The 21,168-nt window shown below is 48.5% G+C and overlaps 1 protein-coding gene across 2 annotated transcripts; it reads left to right on the top strand.

Moving 5' to 3' along the window:
- The first annotated feature begins 564 nt into the window (after positions 1-564).
- Positions 565-20,556, top strand: LOC122375755 (mucin-1-like). 2 transcript variants are annotated; one of them, XM_043355249.1, is made up of 8 exons: positions 565-580; positions 13,235-14,550; positions 15,270-15,406; positions 16,697-16,790; positions 17,370-17,602; positions 17,972-18,228; positions 19,876-19,933; positions 20,309-20,556. In XM_043355249.1, exons 2-8 carry the CDS (start codon positions 13,371-13,373, stop codon positions 20,363-20,365), a joined length of 2,016 nt encoding a protein of 671 aa, XP_043211184.1. In that variant the 5' UTR covers positions 565-580; positions 13,235-13,370; the 3' UTR covers positions 20,366-20,556. The 2 variants fall into 2 exon arrangements, with proteins under 2 accessions (XP_043211184.1, XP_043211185.1); XM_043355250.1 differs by lacking the exon at positions 565-580 and adding an exon at positions 8,028-8,366.
- The last annotated feature ends 612 nt before the right edge of the window (positions 20,557-21,168 follow it).

The following is a 21,168-nucleotide window of genomic DNA, read 5'->3' as shown; positions in this document are numbered from 1 at the left end:
CCTTCTTTGGGCACCTCGGCAACAAGTAAGTAATCCGTTAGCTTTGCCACACCTACATAAGATAGGCTCCCACGTTGTTATTTGCTCCCGGGTTAACATAAACCGGTTTAACGTAACTTTTGCATCCCGGCCAAAATTGCCGGTTAACTGTCCCACCGCTCGAGACTGGCGCTAGGCTGGCCGAGCAAAAAAAAAGTGTCCGCGGCTTCGTCTTATTCGCAGCTGCTGGACACGGGGGAGGGGGGAGGAGGGGCTGCATCGGACGAAAAGCGGGCTCTGGTATTAACTGGATTTTTTGCCAGCTGGCGCCGTATGGTGGCGCTAGCAGAGCTTCTTACATATCAATGCTAGATATAAAAGAATGAATATTTACCAATCAATTTTTCATTTAAAGCCATTTGAAATATTTATGTCCATCCTACTACCGCGCTTAGGTATATCTAAAATTAAATACCTTTCGTGCGTCGCCAGCTGGCCAGCCAGCTGACGCAATCCAGCTTTTACCAAAGCCCCGAAAAGCGATGACGTGAGCCCTAATATTGGCTTCACCACACAATTTGAGCCCTCAAACTGGAATCAGGTGAGCTCGAAAATGGGGATCAGGCTGAAAACTGGTATCATAGTGAGACTAGTTTTAGAGCTTGACACCGATAATGGGTACTGACTGAGCTCTGTTTCTGCGATCAATGATACCGATTTAAGGGATCGTATGAGCCCATGTGGCGCTAGCTCAGAAAGTATTCTCGAAATGTGCTGTCTGTTTTGAATATGGTACATTAGCCCGAAAACTGGTCTCTGAGCCCGAAAATCGGGACACTGTTTTCTCAGTGTATTTTTCTGATATAACTCCCCATATTGTTCCTGACCCCCACGCGGGGAACCGCGCGCCTTCAGCAGGGAATCTCTCAGGGAAATTTCACTCCCCTATACTTCCGAAAAACTCCCGGCGAGGATTAAATGTCCCTCGGAACTTGTTTGTTTTGTTTTGTTGGGTTAGGCCCTTTCGGTCGACGAGACCATTGCAGAGCCGGAAGGATGATAGGAATTAGGGGGAGACATTGATCTGGGCAGGCACCCCAGTGAGACGCCGGGGCCGAGCCCGTCAGAGGACAGATCACCCAGCCCCAAGGCACTCACTGTACCCGGCTACGGGGTCTCCTTCGGCACGAGAATCTCAGACTATATTTATAAGCGGGTGAGGAGTTACTCTTTCCGTTCGCGGCCTTGCGGCGCCCTGTAGTGTGCACGACCAACGTATGACACGGTAATCAGTCTAGATATCATCATGATATAGTTGGCCACTCTACGCTATGCACGCTTTTGCCTTAGCTCCAAACATGCACCAGCCATTCGTGAAAAACAGGTCCCGATTTTACCAACTTTAGTTTGCGCCATCTATCGGTAGAATTTGAAGCAGAAAACACGGGGTGTCACTCCAGGATAATGACACCCCAGAGGGGTTTCAACGGGGGTGTCTCAGCGACACTCCAATTTTTTGGCCTGCAATTTTTGGGGAGTTCGCTAGCCGAACCTCTCCCAAGGGGGTCATGTACATTTTTGCGGCGTCAAAAGGTAATGGGGCTCCCGTGTCGGGTGTCACAACACCCATGACATCCTAAAATCATGAAAACGGAGCCTAATTTAGGAGTATTTTGGAGTATGTGGTGTCAGATTGTAAGAAATGGGGTTCCCCGATTTTTTTCAGTGTTGCTTCGGGACGGTGCGGGCTGCGGGGTTGAAACTTTGGTGACGCCGAGTCGGACGCGTGCAACCAATTGTCGTATAAAATTTTGGTGGGGGTAAGTTCGGCGGTTTGCACGTGGCGGGCGCATCTTTGCGGGGTTTCGGGCCGCGGCCGGCGCCGAGCAGATAGCACGTGCCGTAGGCTCAGTTGCTTCGCTTGTAAAACTGAGCGGAAACAGAGCCGGGAGGTCACTGACCTTTGGCAATGAATACCGGCACAGGGCACCGCCGGCCTAGGGAAGTCGCCAAATTTATTCCTGCAATAACTCGGCCGCTACTGGGCCGATTGCAATGAAACTTGGTTTATTACGCTGCGCGTAATGCTGGGCACCTTCACCTAGTTCACTCTTATAAAAATCAAAATGTCTGTATGTATGTATGTATGTATGTATGTATGAAACGCGTCAGTTCCCTTTGGCGGGCTGTTGCGAGGCGATGGTGGGGGTTGCGGGGTTGAAATTCTCGCGCCGAGTCGGGCGCGTGCAACCATTTGTCGTATTAAATTTTCGAGGGGGTGCGCTGGGCGGTTTGCACGTGGCGGGTCCATCTTTGCGTGATTTTGGGCCGCGGCCGGCGCCGATCAGAGAGCACGCGCCTTAGTTTCAGTTTCTTCGCTTGCAAAACTGAGCGGAAACAGAGCCGGGAGGTCACTGACCTTTGGCAATGAATACCGGCACAGGGCACCGCCGGCCTAGGGAAGTCGCCAAATTTATTCTGACAATAACTCGGCCGCTACTGGGCCAATTTGAATGAAAATTGATTTATTACGCTGCGCGTAATGCTGTCCCTCTAGTACTATGTAATATGTATCATAACAGCTTGTGTGCAGTGATGGAGCTCGCAGCCGGTATCCTATGGAATCGGACCGTGTGCGTGTCGCACGCATGCCGGATGGCATCGTGGACACGGAAAGTGGACACTGGACAGTTTGCAAGTTGCCCTCCAGGGTAACTGCAGGGCAGCTCGCCGCCTACTTAGGCTAGTCGCGTGTTATTGGTGTTTTGTTTGTTGTCGCGTCGCACAAGCGACGCTGAATAAATAGGTACGATGATGACAGCTATACCTATCCGACTATAGCGCACGTTTTAGTGAGTAGGTAGAGGTAAAGCTGTGAGAAATGAACGTCACCCAATTAAACGGTTTAATGTTCCCCCATTATTTCTATCCATACGTCTATTGGCAACCGCTACAAGTTCAAATGTCAATGTTAACGATGCATCGTTTTCCCGTACCGTATCATCGTGCCTATGCTGAAAATCTGCACCAGCAGTATTCTAGCCGCTCGTGCTTACGAACGGGCAAATTGTCCATGGACTCACAGCTGCGCGGGTCATGCGCAGCGCCTCGCTGACTGAGCGCAGCCAGGCGACAAGCCAACCCGTCACCGCAAGAACGGCGCTCAGCCTCCCCCTCCCCTCCTCCCGACCCCGTCCCCCGACCGGCGCGGCATTCCACAGGCCACAATAGTGACTCCCCTCCCTCAGCTGACCCGTCCTCAGGTGCGGTGCGTGCGGTGTACGCTGGACAAATACCTCTGCCGGGGCTGACGGGGTCCATGTTTGAACAAGGGATTAAGGGAAGCCTTCAAACATCTCAGACGGAGTTTTCGCCGAAACTACCAGCTAGCGCCATCCACTGGTGAACGGCGGTACTAAACTTCATTCGCTAGTTCCCGAAACGACACACCATGGAAACCTTCACTATCGTGTTCCTTGATCAATTCTCTATCGTTTGGTATGTATTTCGTTTCCCTAGCTCTAAAAATGGCGCGTTGGGAGCGCCGGAAGTCGGCAAGGTCACAGTCGGCGGCAGAAATTCGAAAAATCAAAATTTAAATTTTTGAAATCTGATTGTATTTTTGGATTTGGGATGTTCATTTGCTCCCTGTAGAAGCTAATATTGCTGCATATTCCCATTGAGGTGACAAGAATTAGCAAAATAGTGGTTCGGGCGCTTTTCAAAAATAGTACCGGACGCTGTTCCTCTTGTGACGTCATAGCTCCGTGACCTGACCTGACCCGGTCAAGTTTCTTATACCATATGATAGCCAATACTTGCCCCAACATGCATGGGAAGTTTCATCACGATCCATCAACCGATGTCCGTACCACCGGCAGGAAACCTCGGGCGTTGGCACTCAGTTTGTGAAAATCCGGCCGGAGGCTGTTCCCTTTGTGACGTCATAACTCCGTGACCTGACATGACCCGGTCAAATTTTTTTTTATCAAAAGATGCGCAAGGTTTGCCCCATAAGGTACCCAAAATTTGGCGGCGCTGCGCGCCGCCGTTTTTGCACTATTTCCGAAAAACCTCAGGGGGGGTTGCACCAACCCCCCCTACATGGGCGAGGGTTAATTCATTGGGATATCCTTGACAGATATGTACATTGTACAGGGTGACAAAAAAAACGGTCGTCACCAAATTTCGAATAACTTCGGAAGTTTTATTCAGATCATCACCAAACTTCGGCCACTTAAGGTCACACCTATGTAGCATACACCCACCAAGTTTCAAGTCTTCACTACGAATACTTTTAGTACAGTGTGTGTTTTACTGACGCTCCACAATGTGCTCCAGGTGAGCGCCACGGCGCTGCAGGGCGTAAGCACACTTGCATCCGGCGGGCAAAGTTGTCGATAACCCGATGGCTGTGCACTTTACAGAGTGCGATGGCCTCTGGAGACAGTGCTCAGGGTGTGTGCTACCCCTGAAACGTTATTTTTATCGGGTTATCGGCAACTTTGCCCGCCGGATGCAGGTGTGCCTACGCCCTGCAGCGCCGGGGCGCTCACCTGGAGCACATTGTGGAGCGTCCGTAAAACACACACTGTACTAAAAGCATTCGTAGTGAAGACTTGAAACTTGGTGGATGTCTGCTACATAGGTGTGACCTAAAGTGGCCGAAGTTTGGTGATGATCTGAATAAAACTTCCGAAGTTATTCGAATTTTGGTGATGACCGCTCTTTTGTGTCACCCTGTACATTCATGCTAATCATATAGACCGGTCTGGCAGATATGCCGCTTCTATATAATCCTAAGCGCGTGGTATTGTTTCCCATATAATGAAGTTCGTGGTTCTACGTGAGATAGATGGGGCATTCCACGTCAAATCGAACAAAAATCGGCTGTTTTGCACCTTACCATCAGCGATTTCATTATAAATTTGTGAGCGAGTTCCTGTGTCGCCCCGAACATTACATTGATGTTTTTTGCACATTCTGACCACAGGTCTTCTAAATATAGGGCATCGAATTTTTAAAAAATGTTGCATCTTTATATTTTTGAACGACCATAACTTTGGTTGTACTTGTGTGATTTGGATGAAATAAACCTTACTGTTTAGGTAATTTCTTAAGCATTTGTTTAGAATTGCACCTACTTAATTATATGACCTTGAAATTTGCTTAACTCTGTTCTTAAGCACAAAAATTGAAATAGCAAAAAACACGTCACCTTCGATTTGGCTAATTTTCATATATTTTATTGCCTACCATATTCTTAACAACCTGTGAAAAAAATTAGAGTGGGCCATTCATAAGTTTTGAAGAAAATGGCACATATGCAAACGTATGTTAGCACGCGCAGTGGAGGGGGAAGAGTGAATTTCGCCCCACTCCTCCTGTTTTCCGCCAATATCTCATAGTATTAATGCGAAATTAATTACAGCTACCTGTCCAAAATTGAATTGCACATCTCATCGTGCAAGCAAGAAGAAAATCGGTTCACAACTGGTCTAGTAATAGCGGTGTAAAGTGAACATCCTGTCGCCGCGGCGACGCGGCGACTCGGCAGCCGGCGCCGACCGCTAGCCGCCGCCTGAATTGTAGACTGTGCCGGGACGGAACGGAACGGTTCCGTCTTTACATCGCGCTCCTTACCGCTGATTACGTTCGATTCGCGTCAAATTTTGTGAGAAGACTAAGAAATGTACAGGCAATCTTATGGTGTAAGAATTTTGAAAATCAGTGGGTAAACAATTGAAATATGAACGTGTAAACACAAAATTGTGATTGCTGTGTTTCCCGCGTCGGCCGATCCCGCCTCAGCCGGCGACATGTTACTCTTAGCAGGTCTCTAACTCCAATATTTATTATTGGATTAACTAGAAATTCCCCATACATACTCAAAAATGTATATTCTTTCGTATAGTGAAGATAAAAAGACGTGAAGATATCGTTGCGTGATAATGTTTTCGTTGAATTTTTGGCTTCATGATGCATTTCCACACGGCTCAAAATTCACCGCAAAATACCGTTTGCCTGAGACACTTTTACTATGGAACTTGAAAGCTTGACTACGATTATTATGTATTTCCATTCTCGCAGAGTTTGGGATATCACTAATCAGCAATCATTCCTTTCAGAAAGTGTACACAAGCAAGCATGTCTTGACTCTGTCTTTCAAGGTCACGCGCGGTTGCGTGATGTTGATGCATGAAAACGGCGTTTGCCGCGAGAGTTATGAATGGCCCACTCCAACTTTTTCACAGATGGTTAGGAACATTGTGACGGACATAATATGTAAAAATTACCCGAATCGAAGGTGACGTGTTTTTTGCTATTTAAATTTTTCTGTTTTAATTCAAGGTCAAATGCATTTCAAGGTCACTTCAATTTAATTTTATAATTAAAAATCAAAGCCTTATCAATTGCCTACAAGACCCTGTTAATATCATTTTGATACCAGAAAAGGAACCAGAGTTATAGACATTTGAAAAATTGGTGTGTGGCATTTTTGGCTATATTCGATGACCTATATCTCAGCGATACTTTATCAAATTTCGAAAATATTATACGTAACTCAGTTTTGAACCATGCCCCTAGTCTGCCTACAAATTTTCAGAAAAATCGAAGGGGATGACGGATTTCGGTGTTTGATTTGACGTGGAATGCCCCAGATTCTAATGCACGATTCTGATCTTTGCTAGTGTCATTGACATTGACATTAACATCCAGATCATCCCGTGTCGGTTGGCCACAAGTCTCGGTCGCGCAAAAGAGCAGGATCCGCACCGACCGTACTAGATGCCTAAACTAACGGCACTGGGCGCAGATTTGGGCGCGGATCGTGGGATTTTCCCATTGGATATCACAGGCTGATAACGGACGCCGAGCGACATTCAGATGTGGTGTCCGATTTAAGATACTCGGAAGGTCGGCATAAGGTGAAGTTCATGATTATTGCTGAGCGCTGGTAATCATTTGACTATACTACTGTCATCATCAAGCATAATGATACGAGTAAAACACAAAAAGTAAATACGGAAAGAAGGGGAAGAAGAGGAAGAATGACATTTTCAAGATCACAGGCGAACGGGAGAGAATATTTCTCACTTTTGTTGACGACCAGCTAATAAAGTACCACAGAACCTTGCTTGCATATTTGAAAGAGTCAAGAGATGTTTATTTCGATGGCCGCCTAATGTCGAAAGTAACTTGTTTTCGGAAGCTTAATACTCATTGAAAATGGATATCCAGTCCGAATTCATCACCCGTGAACGAACACTCTCGGTGTCTTTGCTTCAAGCACGAGGAATGCCCCGAGATCATGCTTTCATCTGATCATCAGCACCCACATAGCAAAAAACGTAGTTTAATTTTATTGCAGTGATGGTCACTTGTCAGAAAGGGTTGATGTAAATAGGGCGGCACCTAAGAAGAGTCGCTGGGATACGCCTTCACCAACAATTTTGGTCAGCGGCCGTGCTCCCTGCACCTGAAGGAACCAGAGAAACCTTGTTTGTTTGTCCTTGAAGGGAGACAGGGAACCCAAGTCTGAAAACCAATCATAACTAGTTACTGGAGAGCGAGTAAATGTTATTGCCTTCTCCAACGAGAGGCTTGTGTTGATCGTTCATGATGACGGGTATGAAGTGAGCAGAAAGTCGTAGGAGTTTGAAAAATAAATGTAGAAAATAAACAGTCAAGGAGAACTTTCAAAAACACTCATTCGTGGCAATGCAATGCCACAAAATCCATGGATTACGACAACCGTCACGCCAAATATCTGCCGCATGATTGGAACGCATAGCGTTTTTCGGACTTGACACCTTCAAACTATTGACTCTAAAAGGGAACTAGTAACCACTTCTTAGCATAAGCTGCCTCTTTGTTGTGCAATATCTCGAACATAACTACCTTATTTAGCAATAACATCCAGCTACCACCGCTCAAACCTAATCCTTTTTCACAACTTTTATTCCTGTCGACATGACACCGAGATTGAGCACCCGATCCTTTGAAGTGTGCTTATGTAGTGCAGCCGTCGTGGCGAGCTGGCTCGTGTGATGGCTATCCTGGCGGTGTGCTGGGAGCGCCTCCCCAGAGCACGGCGGACCGGTCCGGCGGGCTGTGAGCGACCTCCGGGAGGCTGAGGGGCCGCCAGCGGCGCCCGCGATCTGGCAGTCAGAGCAGGACCCGCCGCCGGGCAGCACGGCCGCGCTCTCGAGGACGGTCCGCTGTCGCCGCGTCCGTCCGGCTGTCCGCCGGTCGTCTGTCCGTCTGTCCGTCGGTGGTCTGTTCGTCTGACGAGTGTTGACGAGGCTCGCCACCTCTCGTTGATAAGTCGCGACCTGTGGATAGCAGTGGAGAGGGCGGATCCTCAGGACGTCGCCTTCTGCCAGGTAAGCCTGCGGCGATCTACCTCCAACCTCAGTCAGCTATGTTTTTAGTGCAAATACCAAATACCAAATATCAAATACCAATCCAAATACCTAACCTCTAGAGATGAGTTTTTGACGATTAGCAACCCTTGGATTTAGGTCGTGTGAATGAAGGTCAAAGTCAGCCATGCTTCCATTACTCATAAGCAGTAGATATTAAATCGTTAGCAGTTCTAGGAGCGCTAAAACTCTTTTATCGGCTTTATGTTGCATCATAAAAATGTTGACAGCCCCGCCGTACTAATAACATCTCAGAATTCATTACAAAACTGCAAATAAGATAATGCCAATCAAGCTCCCACAACGGCAGATAACGCAAGCATCATGGTTCATGAAAAGTCTGTTGCCCAATGCCCAATGGCAATGCTAACCAGCTACGATTCTATGCACAGACAAAATTATTTTGTATGGATGTTCAAAGTTTGTATTCGTGCTGTTTTCCCTGCGGGATGTATCATGTTAAATTACATAAATCATGTTAAATTACATAAATTTGATAGTTATGCATTCAATGACAGCTCTTCCAACTATATGAAATGCGCGTTTTTTGACGCATAAGTAGATAGGTGAATTCGAAAGTGGAAGTCTCTTCTGTATAAACATTTCACTCAGTTGCTTGTGACTAGCTCCGTGGCCCATGGCCTCACCCAATCACGCCGTAAGAATGCAGGCTCGTCACCATAAGCGTAGCTCAACAATGACGCAGATACTGCCAAACTGCAGAGCGGAGACCGACAGTCCTTCAGTCGTTGGCACGCAAGCCCAAAAGTCGAGCGAGCGGTCCTTGGCAGACATGCAACATGGTGCCACCCACCGTCTGGGCAGCTACCGTAGCGCACACGCGACATTTATGTAAATAACCGTCATAGTGCTGTAACTGTATGTAGACATTCTGCGCTGTAGAACGGTTTTAAAGTTGGATGGGTTTTTTAACTATACGTTATATCAGTTTCCACTCAGCCTGCTCTCTATCAAGATCATTAATGAGCTATATACCTGCTTAAGAATCATATCGAATTCTAAATTGCAGCTGCAGGTGCCCCATCTGCACTATTTTGGCTAATTTAAAGATATGTAGGTAGTCTGAACATGGTGAAATTCTGCTTACATTAATCGTCTTTACATAATAAAACTTTACTTTATAGGGAACCGTAATTCTGATAACGCTTGCATCCATATTTTTTTCTGGTAGGTACATTTCCATTTAGCATAATCTCAATGAATGGCTGACGAAACAGGATGTGAACTGGGTAACGGATCATTCTGTTCTAAAATACATACATTATGCTAGTGTCGGCATGTAATTCTGTTAACGTACCCATGTTTCATTCCCATCTAAATCGAAGCTTAGAGATTGACTTTTTTGCAGTGAACAAGAAGTGATGCAACTAGATACAGCCGTTAAGTTGTTTCTGTATGCTATTCACGTTATCTTTTTGCTAGTGCACCAAAGCCATGAAAAGGATATATCGTCGTTGTTTATTCAGGTGTACGTCGTACTTCACATGCTTTGCAAACCTAGTGCGTTGCTATTCTTTGCTTATGCAGTAAGAACTGAGGCCTAGCATGAAAAAATTATCGTTATCAGATTAAAATATCTATCAGGTAATTTATCAATGCTGAAATAAACCGATAATCTTTATAAAAAGATGCCACATTTAAACCATCCGTGGCCCGTGCTGTTACCATCATAGTGTAACAAATCTAGCTCAAACATATCGCTACTCTTCATAAGACGCTGCCGTTCTCAAATTGTTCATCAGTACAAGTCAGAGACAACCTTGAAGGAGGTGGAGCTGACAAAAAATACCTGAAACCTAGAAATCTTGAAAACTAATACCAAGCTTATAACAAGCAACATTCCAGGGGTCGTGACAAAATGCATGGCCAGGACTGTCTCCTCATTGCAATAGATAAGATAAAACTAGTCATTTGAGAGCAAAGTTCCTAAATGTGTTGCCGGTTTTTATTAATCTTGTTTGATCATAGGAGCTAAGAGCTAGGCAGTAAGCAGATTAACTATTTGGATGTGTAAGCAAGCAGCAAAAGCTTTTTTTGGTAGCCTGAAAGTAGGTAATAAAATATTAGAGCATCAGACCTTTAGTATAGGGACCTATTTATACATTCACGGATCTCATAGGCTCAGAATTATTGGCTTAGCAGACTAACTCAAATTACTTCTGCGTGGGCCCGGAGAGACCACGACAATCGTCACTCGTTTTCCCACAGTCCGCGTGCCCGGCGGCACAGTCTACCCAGCGCCTCCGTTGGCTGAATTCGTGCGCGGCGGTGCAGCCTACCCTACAGGCTGCTCCGAACGAACCACCCACCTCCGACGATAACGATTCGCGGCACTGTTCGGGGGACTGAAATCGCCGCTGCCCCGTTTGAGTGTGCTGGCTGACTGCTGTATCCCTTATCCCTACATCTGAGCCCTATCCATATTGATTATCGCACCTAATGCCATTACTATCAAATATCAGTCAACTTTTAGCGAGGCACTTTAATTCGATGTTTAAATACTGCAGCGTGAGGAAATGGAAGCGAAATTATAATTAATAAATAGGAACAGAATATAAAGTTACGCATTACGTGCAAAAAGAGAATGCATTTTTAAAAACGTTATGCGATTAATATAGTTTTCTCTAATTTGTTAACCAGAAAAGTGAAAAATAGTCAGTTAAAAACGAGTCATTATTATCGTTTTCAATGCACAGTATGTACATACTTACTGCTTCTTGTCGAATGGATTGATTGACTGATGTTGTTCTTGTTCATAGGCGGTCCCAGGGGGGGGGGCACGGGGGCCATGGCCCCCCCTTTGGTGCTGAAAGGTGGGGCCATACTATCTTTTGGCCCCACCTTTCAGATCGAACAAAAGTCCTAGAAAAGCTTTTTGTATGTTTCATTTTCTCTCTTGCACCATCAAAGGACGTAAATTTCACTCATGAGTGGGCTCAGTTTCGCATTCTGTCAATTTGGCGGTCAGCGTCGCTGGCACCGGTTCACGAGTATGGCCGGATCTTATATGAAATATCAGCGTGGGTTTACTTGAGGCTCTCGTAGGCCCAGCAATGGCTTGCATGAGACCCTCCTCGCCAGTGGCGGGTGGGCCCTGCCAAATGAGCGTGGCTCTACGACACATAAGACCTCATGGGTTGGTGCTGTGCACCTCAGAAGCCCGGTGGTGACCGTATGCCGGCTTGGTTTCTTAAGGATTAGCGTGGGACCTCCGGGGCCTGCATAGAGTTTGCATGAGCTAGTATGTAATCTCAGAGGCCTGTATGTAATGTGTACACAGTGGCGGTCGCTGGGGGGGGGGGGGGCATCAGGGCCATGCCCCCCCCCCAAGGCACATAAAGGGGGCCGTCATATCATTTGCCCCCCCCCCCCTCAAGCAACCGATGGGCCCCCATAGATGTATGGGGCCCTGGCCCTGATTCGATCGTCACGAGGCTAAAAAAGAAACCACGTCCAGCTATTAATATAGCTCCCACACCGGTCTTTGAGCGTCCTACACTGACCTCTGATGGAACTTCAGTGGCGGTCAAGCGCCCACGTTGACCGCTAAGAGCTCACATCGACCTCTGAGGCCCCACATCTGGCATATGAGGGCCCCTAACCGGCCTCAGGGGCCCCAACCGGCGTCTGAGGGTCTCACACCGGTCTCTAATGGCCTTGTTGCTGTCTCTGGTGTCCCAAGACGAACATTTAGGTGCCAATGAGGGCCCCGCACTGGCTGCTGAAGACCCGATGCCGGCCTCTAAGGGCCTGCATTAGCATCTGAGGAGGGCCCATCTTGGCTTTTGAGGGCCCTCTGTTGGCCTCTGGGGTTCAACGACGGCTCATGCCGGTCTCTTAGGGCCCCACGCTGACCTCTGAGGGCCCCATGTTGGCCTGTAATGAGTAAGGACCCACATTAGCCTCTGAGAGCTCAACTCGGTCTCTGATGGTCTCAAACTACTGGCCTGTGCAGTCTGCAGGCCCTGTACTGGTCTCTGAGGGCCCTAAACTGGCCTCTAAGTGAAAACATACATGGGTGGGCTTCTGAAGATCACAGGGCTCACACAGACTCCTGCACAGCCTTAAGTTGGTCCTGATCGAGATTACTTTACGTCCTGATGGTCCCGCGCAGATTCACTCATATTTCGACGTCAGGACCCCATGAGCCGATGTGTGGGGCTGGCAGAGACTGATGAAGTCCTTAGGGCTCAGGGCCAGTCTTTTTAGCAGTAGGACTATAAGACAGGTTGAGTGAGCCGAGCCCCAATAGAGCCGTTGCGAAGCCCCGCAGGAGTCGCGCGCGGCCCTCTGATGCCAATTTTGAAAACCAGGAACCTGTGGGGCCGGGGGTCTCCAGAGGTCGGTGTACCTACTTTCTCCCGCCGCTACACATCTACATATATATGTATATGGGTAAATGTCATGGTTTGAAAATGCTCTCTGGGTTTCACATGCTTGTTCAAAGCAAGAGGTATCTGTGCTTTTCCGAATTGTTTTATAGTGGTAAGGTCATGAATCCGCGTGCCCGACCTTCCAGTATATGCTACACCGATCCGTCGCCATGGTGCAGTGGCCCGACCGGTGGAAACACCGTGGGACGGGAAATGGAACTGGTGATTTTGCCTTAAATTGAGCTTAAAGATTTCACGCAAGAATGAGGTGGATGAAGCATAAGTAATGCCAACTTTTTCGGCGCCTCGTGGGCGTAAAAAATTAGCCGATCACCCCCCCCCCCCTCCGGTAACGGATAAATGTTATGTCCCGCGAGTGTGACTTTGGCCCCCCCTTTTGCCAGCGGCTGCGACCGCCAGTGTTCTTGTTTGCAGGCTACCCAACTAGGAACAACGGCTTTTCGGCAACTGTGATCAGGGAGGAACACAGGAGCTGACTGGAAGAACTGTCACTGGCCAGCCACGCGCGAATAGCTGACTCTGCCGTCCTGTTCGTCTCACTGCAGCCGCGATGCCACCTGCAACACCTAAAGGCGCGTCGTGCCGTGTGGCACCAGTCGCGCTGGTGCTGGTGTTGGTGTTGGTGACGCCGCTGGTGCCTGTGGTGCAGTCTGAACCGGCCTACAGACAGTCGGCCTTCCTGCCACCGTTGGGTCGCAGCGCGCAGGGTCGATACCAAGGACCCAGCCAGGTGCAGCACATCGTACATGTTCCAGATCAGCGCAGCAACGGCTTCAACGGGTTCAGCTCCGGCGGCGACAGCGACGGCTCCGTGGTCATCAGCCCGCTCGGCGCGGGCTCAACGTCCAGCTACAGCGACCGGCCCGGGCTCAGCCGGGGTCCGGTCATCACAATATCCGGGTTCGGCGGCACCATCACCATCTCTCCGGGACCGGTCACCAGCACCGGCACCAGCACAGGCACAACCTCTATCCATTCTGACACCAACTCCAGCCCCGCGTATGTCTCCGACTCGGGATCTGACTTCGGGTCTCAGCTGAGCACGGGAGGCGGCATCGTGACGAGCTCTACCTACGACGGCACCACCGGCGGTGGCACATTCATCTCAAGCTCTCTCGGCGACTCTAGTCCTAATCCTCCTCAGAATGAATTTGTCTTCGGCCCTGAGTTGACCACCTACAGCGGGTTTGATTCTGGAACACAGTCAACCTCTGGTTTTATCGATGGAACGAATTCCAACTCCCAGTTTCTGACTAGCACTGACGTTAACTCTGGCTTCATAGGCACACCTACCCCTAATTTCAACACAGGATTTCATCAAAACTCTGACATCGGCTTTAGTCATTCCACAATCTCAGAGCCTAGGAAGATCACAAACTTCGTTAGCGGACCCGACTCTAGCTTCACAACCACCATCTCCAAGACACCCGCCTTCACCAGTCTATCCCACAGCTTCGACACCATCCCTGCAACCAGCTTCGACAGCCAGCGTGGGAGCACCGGTGGAACCAGTTTCCTACCGCACACGAGCATCACAACCACGGGTACAAGTCGCAGTGTGGGAGTGAGCAGCCCACAGGATACCTCGTCTAAGGTGCCGAAAAGCACCGTGTTCGGCCCCAACTTCGGCAAGCTGCCCGGTCACTCGCGCAGAAAGTTGTGCAAGAAGATCGTGGACCTGGAGGCTGAGTTCGACCTGAGGCTCATCCCGTACAACATCCCAGTCATCGGTGAGTCGAAACTATGAACAGGGAAGGGAGGGGGGTTATTATGTGCGCCCTGTGGGAGGCTCATATTACATGGATGGAAGCGGCACTTTCTGGTTCAATAGTGATTAGGTCATTCCGTACACAACTTCTCTGCGTATGTTGTAGCATCAAGCATAAATTATAGCTGACATGTTGATTCAAAATTCTTTGAAAAAGTTTGTTGCATGCTTCGTTTACTGAAATATTTCTTCTTTGATACAGGCGGCGTCCTTATCCATCAACAAGCGCGATCATGACCGCTATAATTCATCGGCGGCCGCACGTTACGTCCAAATGTCACGACATCGACCCGTATCCGTCCGCTCATGTCATGGTCACATGACACGATACAAAAGCCAGCGTTGGGTCAAGACCAGGCTGGATTAACATTGCCGGATGAATGAATGCAGTTAACAAGAACTATAGTTTTCGCTGTTGGTCACTGCAAACGAAGATGCATGGCATGGGCATTTCAGTATTCATTCAAACAAAGCATAATGCTTTAGGGGAGCCTATGTTCTGCTACCATATTTTTTATACTGCATTCAGTTTTCAGTTGACACATGGCGACTGTGGACTCCGAATGTGTGCGCCGTTTTCAGCTGAGCTTGTACCGTTTCAGGCCCGGAGGAGCCGACTGTAACTGCCGTGTACCGTTTCAGGCCCGGAGGAGCCGACTCTAACTTCTCGTACCGTTTCAGGCCCGGAGGTGCCGAGTACCGGCTGTCCCCGGGACCAGATCCGGTTCGGCAGTCTGGACGGACCCTGTATCCGCGCCCTGGAGCGAGGATCCTGCAGCGAAAACCAGTGGATCCTGTTCGACAACGTCACCAATGTGGTAAGTAAACGAGGCGGAAATGGTAATCAGCATTTCTCACTAAATGAAAATGGGTATTGGGTTCGACAACCTCAGTCAGTACAGGGTGTCTCAAAAAAGGGTCACGGTTTTGAACATCTCCCGTTTCGTAACCATAAGGCCTACATCATTCAAATTTTCCAGATTTAGTAGCAATGTTTTGACACTTTGCGTGGTAAAATTACGAGTTCCTAGGCAGAATGGTTTTAATACTAGAAGAAAAAATAAAAAAGCTCAATTTTCGTGCTGTAGGATATGGTACGTCACGGCCTGCCGTCGAACCTGAAGAGTCTGGGCCCCTTTCGCCTGATGAATCCAGAAACAAGCTCATCAATACATTTTTGAAACCTATATATGTAAGAACTCCGTGTACCTACAGCTGCCATCTGAAGCACAGCAGCAAGCTGAAACACAGCCACAAACATGGACAACGATCAACACTGATTTTCAGACGACGCGAGTTTCCATGCTTCGACAGTCGACGGCATCTTTGATGGCAAAATCCTCTAATCGGTTTTGTTCCGAAACACATAAAGAGAAGAAAGGATAGCTGATGGACAGTTTTAAAGTTCCTACTCAAACATGCAGAACTTCTGGGTGTGCGCAATGTGCAGTGTGTCAAGTCCTTTGCACGGTGTCAGCGACTGCAGCTTTTGACGGAAGAGTCAGGCATGGCAACCGCGCTGTCCTGAGACTAATGGGTGATTGCGATTCCATTGTCTGTTTTGCATGGCGTTTTTTGGTTTCTTATAGTTGTAGATAATTACTGACGAGCACGTTGCTGGGTGCAACAAGCAAAAGCCGAAGTCTTACCGAAATCGTCGGCAGACAGTGACGTATACCATCTCCTATAGCACCCAAAATTGAGATTTTTTTATTTTTGTTCCGGTGCAAAAACCATTTTGCCTAAGAGCTTGAAATTCTGCCACACAAAATGTCATACTATTGCCACTAATTCAGGAAAATTTGAACGATGTAGGTCATGTAGTTAGGAAATGGGAGATGTTCAAAACCGTGACACTTTTTTGAGACACCCTGTACTGATGAAAATGCGTTCCACTCAGCTTAAACCTACCAGCTTCACCTGGTTCATTTATGTCAGGCTCTGCGCGCACACAGGTGCCTTATGCGTTACCATGGAGCCATTTACCTCACAAAGCGACCCAAGCCCCATAACAGACCCCGAAAAGATTCATTTACAATGAAACGTCATGCATGCATACCAGCAATGTAAGCCAGGCCTGTTACAACTGACGTATGTGCACGCTCCAGGGGACGTGTCAGGAGCGGCTCTGCCCTGTCGGAACGGCCTTCGTGGAGGCGGATGGGCTATGTCACGACCAGTTCGAGGTCGACTTTTGTCCAGGTGCGTACCAAATAGGTCCTGCAAGACAGGTACGAATTTGGCATATCGCTTCGGTGTTCATTGTTCATGATTGTGTTACTACGTGCCATGTTTTAGGTACTATTCTAGGGAGTGCCTCAGAATTTATCCAGAGTCCCAATCGCAACTTTACTGAGTGGGAATGTTCTAAGGCTACGTTGTGTGACGATTGCGTGCTCTTCCTATTGTGCAAAAGTTATGACATACTGGAAATGAACCGTAAGAACTGCATCGTATCTGCAGTCCACTACACTTAAACTGTACGCTAGTCAACAACAACGTTCGCCAAACCCCGCCCGCCGCCGAAAGACGACTTAATGACGCGCACTTATGCATCAGTACGCTTGTACTTTTGTTCACTTCTGTTCATGAGCTCATTGACCATTCCGCCACCCTCTCCACCAGGTGACCTCCTCTGACCTCACTGCCACCCCTCTCCACCAGGTGACCTCCTCTGACCCCTCTGCCACCCCTCTCCACCAGGTGACCTCCTCTGACCCCTCTGCCACCCCTCCCCAAAAGGTGACCTCCCTCTGACCCCTCTGCCACCCTCTCCACCAGGTGACCGGCTGATTCAGGTGACCGCCTCCGGCGAGTCTGTGTGCGGCTGCGACGACGGCTGGTACCCGGACCGCTGCGGCGTCTGCCAGCTCATCTTCAGCCACGACGGCTGTCCGTCCGGGCTGGCGCACCAGTTCAACACGCGCTTCGAGTTCCGCTGTCTGCCCACACCGTGCCCGAGGACCCGGCCCGTCCAGCTGCCTGGAGGGAAGGGATGCTCCTTCTTCGGAGGGGTGCGTCACATCTCCACTGTTCTATTTTCTCTTTTTTGTTTCTGTTCTTTTTTACATCCTTGTTTTTATCGATTTTTTTCTGTTCTGTTCTGTCCCGTTAAATCCTTCTCTGCTTTTCTCCGTTCGTTACGCAGTGGTCGATGTTGTGAGAAAGATTGCCGGGCCTCATATAGTATCTGGATTTAAGCTAGATGATATGTAATGATTACTCACATTGTGCTTGGTGCCGCCTCTTAACCACGGAAGACGTCAAGCCCAAACGGAAGCCGGCATTAGTCCTAAAAAAAAACTAAGACTTTAGACACTAAGGTCCATCAGTGTTTATAGTCTCAGCCAAGATAACTCACCGCCGTTGTCTTCCTCCGACAGTTCTGCGAGCGTACCGAGAACAACGTCACCGTGCCGGGCGTCTGGGGTTTCCTCACCGACTCGCTGACGGTCGCCTGCATCTCTGACGAGGCGACCGTGTCGCGTCGCCGGCGTGATGTCACGGAGGTGTTCGAGCCCGACACGACCCCGGGTCACAGCGGCGCCCGCTTTCGACGGGCTGTGTTTGGCGGAGGGGCGCCCGTCAACAGTTGTCAGCCAGGAGCGCGCTCCGACTTCAACGCCGCCTGCCGCAGCGCGTGAGCCTCATGGGAGGGGAACGGGGGAAGGGAGATCAAAGAGAGGATAGTTACGGAGCGAGCGAAGCGAGCGGAGTCTTTCCTTAGATTAACGGAAATTTCTGAGTATGAGCGGCCGGCCGACCGGCCGGCCGTGGTCACGATTTTGCGACGCTTATATCTCAGCAACCACTTGACCGATTTACACGCGGTAATTTTTGTAGGGTAGCTTCATTCCTTCTACCAAGTATTGGACTATTCCCGATGCATGTGGGTGACCCCTTATGCACGTGCCACGTGCAAAACGAAAAGGTGTCATTTTTTTAATTGTTGCAATATCTCGGTAACTACTTGGCCGATTGCGCTGAAGGTTGGCATGTAGGTAGGCATCTACTAGGCAATGCATATCCATGTGCCAGAGTTGGGGTGCTGCTGCACGTGCGCACGTGCAGGGGTCGATTCCAGATCTTGAGAACAGCTGGACCGATGGCGCTCAAATTTGGTACATGGCTAGGGACCGGTTAGTAGGGTGCTGTGCAAAAGTCAGTTGGGACCCGTTTTGCACGTGCGCACGTGCAGGGTGCCGCTTCCAGATCTCGAGAACGGCTGAGCCGATTGTGCTCAAATTTGGCACATCGCTAGAGACCGGTTAGTAGGGTGCCGTGCACAAGTCAGCTGGAGGTACCCCCTCGAAATTTCGCACGTGCAAGGCTCACCCTCTCGCTCGCTCCGTTAGTCGCCCCAAAAGGCGTTATACTGGTTTTAACAATAGTATTATGACGGATTGAATGGATTTGGAATATCGTTCCGTGCGATGGTCTTAGATCAATTACCTACTGAGTCACATGTAAACCTGTCTATTTTAAGACCGAAAACGAATCACACCGCTCCCTGATGATGGCACCAGCCACTAACAAGGCATTCTAAATGCTTGATTGGGGCTCTCGCATGTGGTGTGTCTGATACGCTGGTTTGCCGTTTCCGGGGGCGTATTGATTGAACGTATGGTGTTAATCAATGCGCCCAGCTATACCGTTTGACATTTAGCCGTCCGTGAAGTCTATTTTAGAATTAATATTTTTGTTTGCATGTAATCTCAATAGAAATGTCAACTTGGATCAGTTGAGTGACTCACGCTACCATGCAACTCATATCATCAGGACAATCATAACGACAAATCTTGTTTCACGGACCCTTTGAACTCAACGAGACGCAGGCGCCATTTGCAAAGTATTCCATCCATAATGAGCCGGACTGTTCCATTCATAATAGGCTGTACGTGCGAGTCGGAGGTCGGACGAAATTTCGGAAGCTCGCAGTGCAACTGACGTTCTTGTTATACGTGAAAACCCGAACCAGTCGTCTGATAATCAATTCAGAGTCCTGGCTCATCACTCGGCTACAGTGTAAATTGCTGTTGACTATTTATCCCGAACCTAGCCCTCCTGTCTGGTAGGGTGCTGTGTAAAGTGTGGACCCTCACCCATCAAACCCTGCTGACTGAGACGCTGTAGACTGTGGAGTGTTGACTCGCACCCATGATCCGACTGCTATGGGGTGACTAGAGCTGTTCACTGTGGATCGTCACCTATCGGGTGGGGCGCTGTCGACTGCCGACTTTCACCTGTGACTGGCGACATGCATTGAGTGCAGTTCGGTTTGTTCCAGGGCTGTGCCCGCCAGGAGCCGTCGGGCCACGTCGACGAACGCTCCCACCTGCCCGAGGGTAAGTTACTGAGTAACATGTTCAGGGCTACCCGTGGGTGGCCAGCGATACACTGCTGGGATGGGCTACACAATGGAGTCAGTGACTGACCGGCGGATAAGCTGCGGTGGCTAGATTTGTATCAGGGATTAATCGCTGTGATTGTCAGTATGAGTTTCATGGTCAGAAATGTGCTTGGTCGTAGAGTCCTTGGAATAGTTGGCTTCCCCTGTCTCATTTGAAGAAAAAAAATGTAGGTTTTCCGCATTCCTACCGAATGAAGAAAAAGTTCGAGGTAGCTGTTTGATTTTGCTTGCTGCCGTGAGTTGAACTTGACACAATAAATAAGTATCGTCTTAAACAAAACATTTTACACACGCCTCATCCTTGTTTCAGGGAGGTTCGATGGTGAACGGAAAATGCTCAGGAGGCGGAGATGACCTGGGCAAATGAAGGAGATAAAAGCTACGGACAATGCAACAATCGACAACACGTCTGGAGAGAAAATATCGGAGCGGGGTGGTCTGTGAAGATGAAGTGCGCTGGCATATTGTGCTATTATCCTACTTGTGTGCCATATTCATATGTGTACGGTTATGATTCCTTTGTATGATATGCCTCCATGTAATATAATGGTGTTTTGTGCCAGTGTTTACAAGCCAGGTTTTCATGAGCCTAACACTATTCAAACCCACAGCACCGCCAATGTCACTGTCTCTTTTGGAGTGCTCAGCATCATCTGAAATTTCACACAGATTTGAAGATAGTAGACACGCTATCAATGCAATGTTACACAAAACATTAATATTATACAATGATTATTATTAGAGCATAAGTAGTTCCTCACTATCCAAAACAATTTCAACATAGTGTTTAAATATACCTCCAAACACAGGGAAGAACGTAAAAATAAATATTTCCCACTCGGCAAGTGGTATCGCAGCTATTTATCTAACGTTAAACACTCTGGTCAGCGATTTGGCCACGTATCTCACTCAATGAGCACGTTGGAATGTGCTGAGATTAGCGATATGCACGGAGCACAGATCAGACGTGACTCTGCCCCACTGGTTTCGATTCAGATCACATTCATCTCACGCTATATATGTATCAAAGTTATGCAATCGAATCTACATCCGCGTTTTAAATAAAAGTGCACACGTTGAGACCAGCGTGTGGGACCGATGTCAAGATATGGAACAGGTTATATTTCACGTGAAGTCTGCTATAGTTCGTAGCATGAGAAAGACGACAAA

This window comes from Amphibalanus amphitrite, unplaced genomic scaffold, assembly GCF_019059575.1.
Source record: "Amphibalanus amphitrite isolate SeventyFive unplaced genomic scaffold, NRLGWU_Aamphi_draft 001911F_arrow, whole genome shotgun sequence".
Lineage (NCBI taxonomy): Eukaryota > Metazoa > Arthropoda > Thecostraca > Balanomorpha > Balanidae > Amphibalanus > Amphibalanus amphitrite.
The sequence above is the reverse complement of the archived record's forward strand: the minus strand, read 5'-3'. Positions and strand labels throughout refer to the sequence as shown.

Coding starts and splice junctions, on each gene's coding strand:
- LOC122375755 (XM_043355249.1), top strand. CDS start 13,371: ATGCCACCTGCAACACCTAAAGGCGCGTCGTGCCGTGTGGCACCAGTC. Junction 16,791..17,369: donor CGAGGTCGACTTTTGTCCAG/GTGCGTACCAAA, acceptor CCTCTCCACCAG/GTGACCGGCTGATTCAGGTG. Junction 18,229..19,875: donor AACGCCGCCTGCCGCAGCGC/GTGAGCCTCATG, acceptor GGTTTGTTCCAG/GGCTGTGCCCGCCAGGAGCC.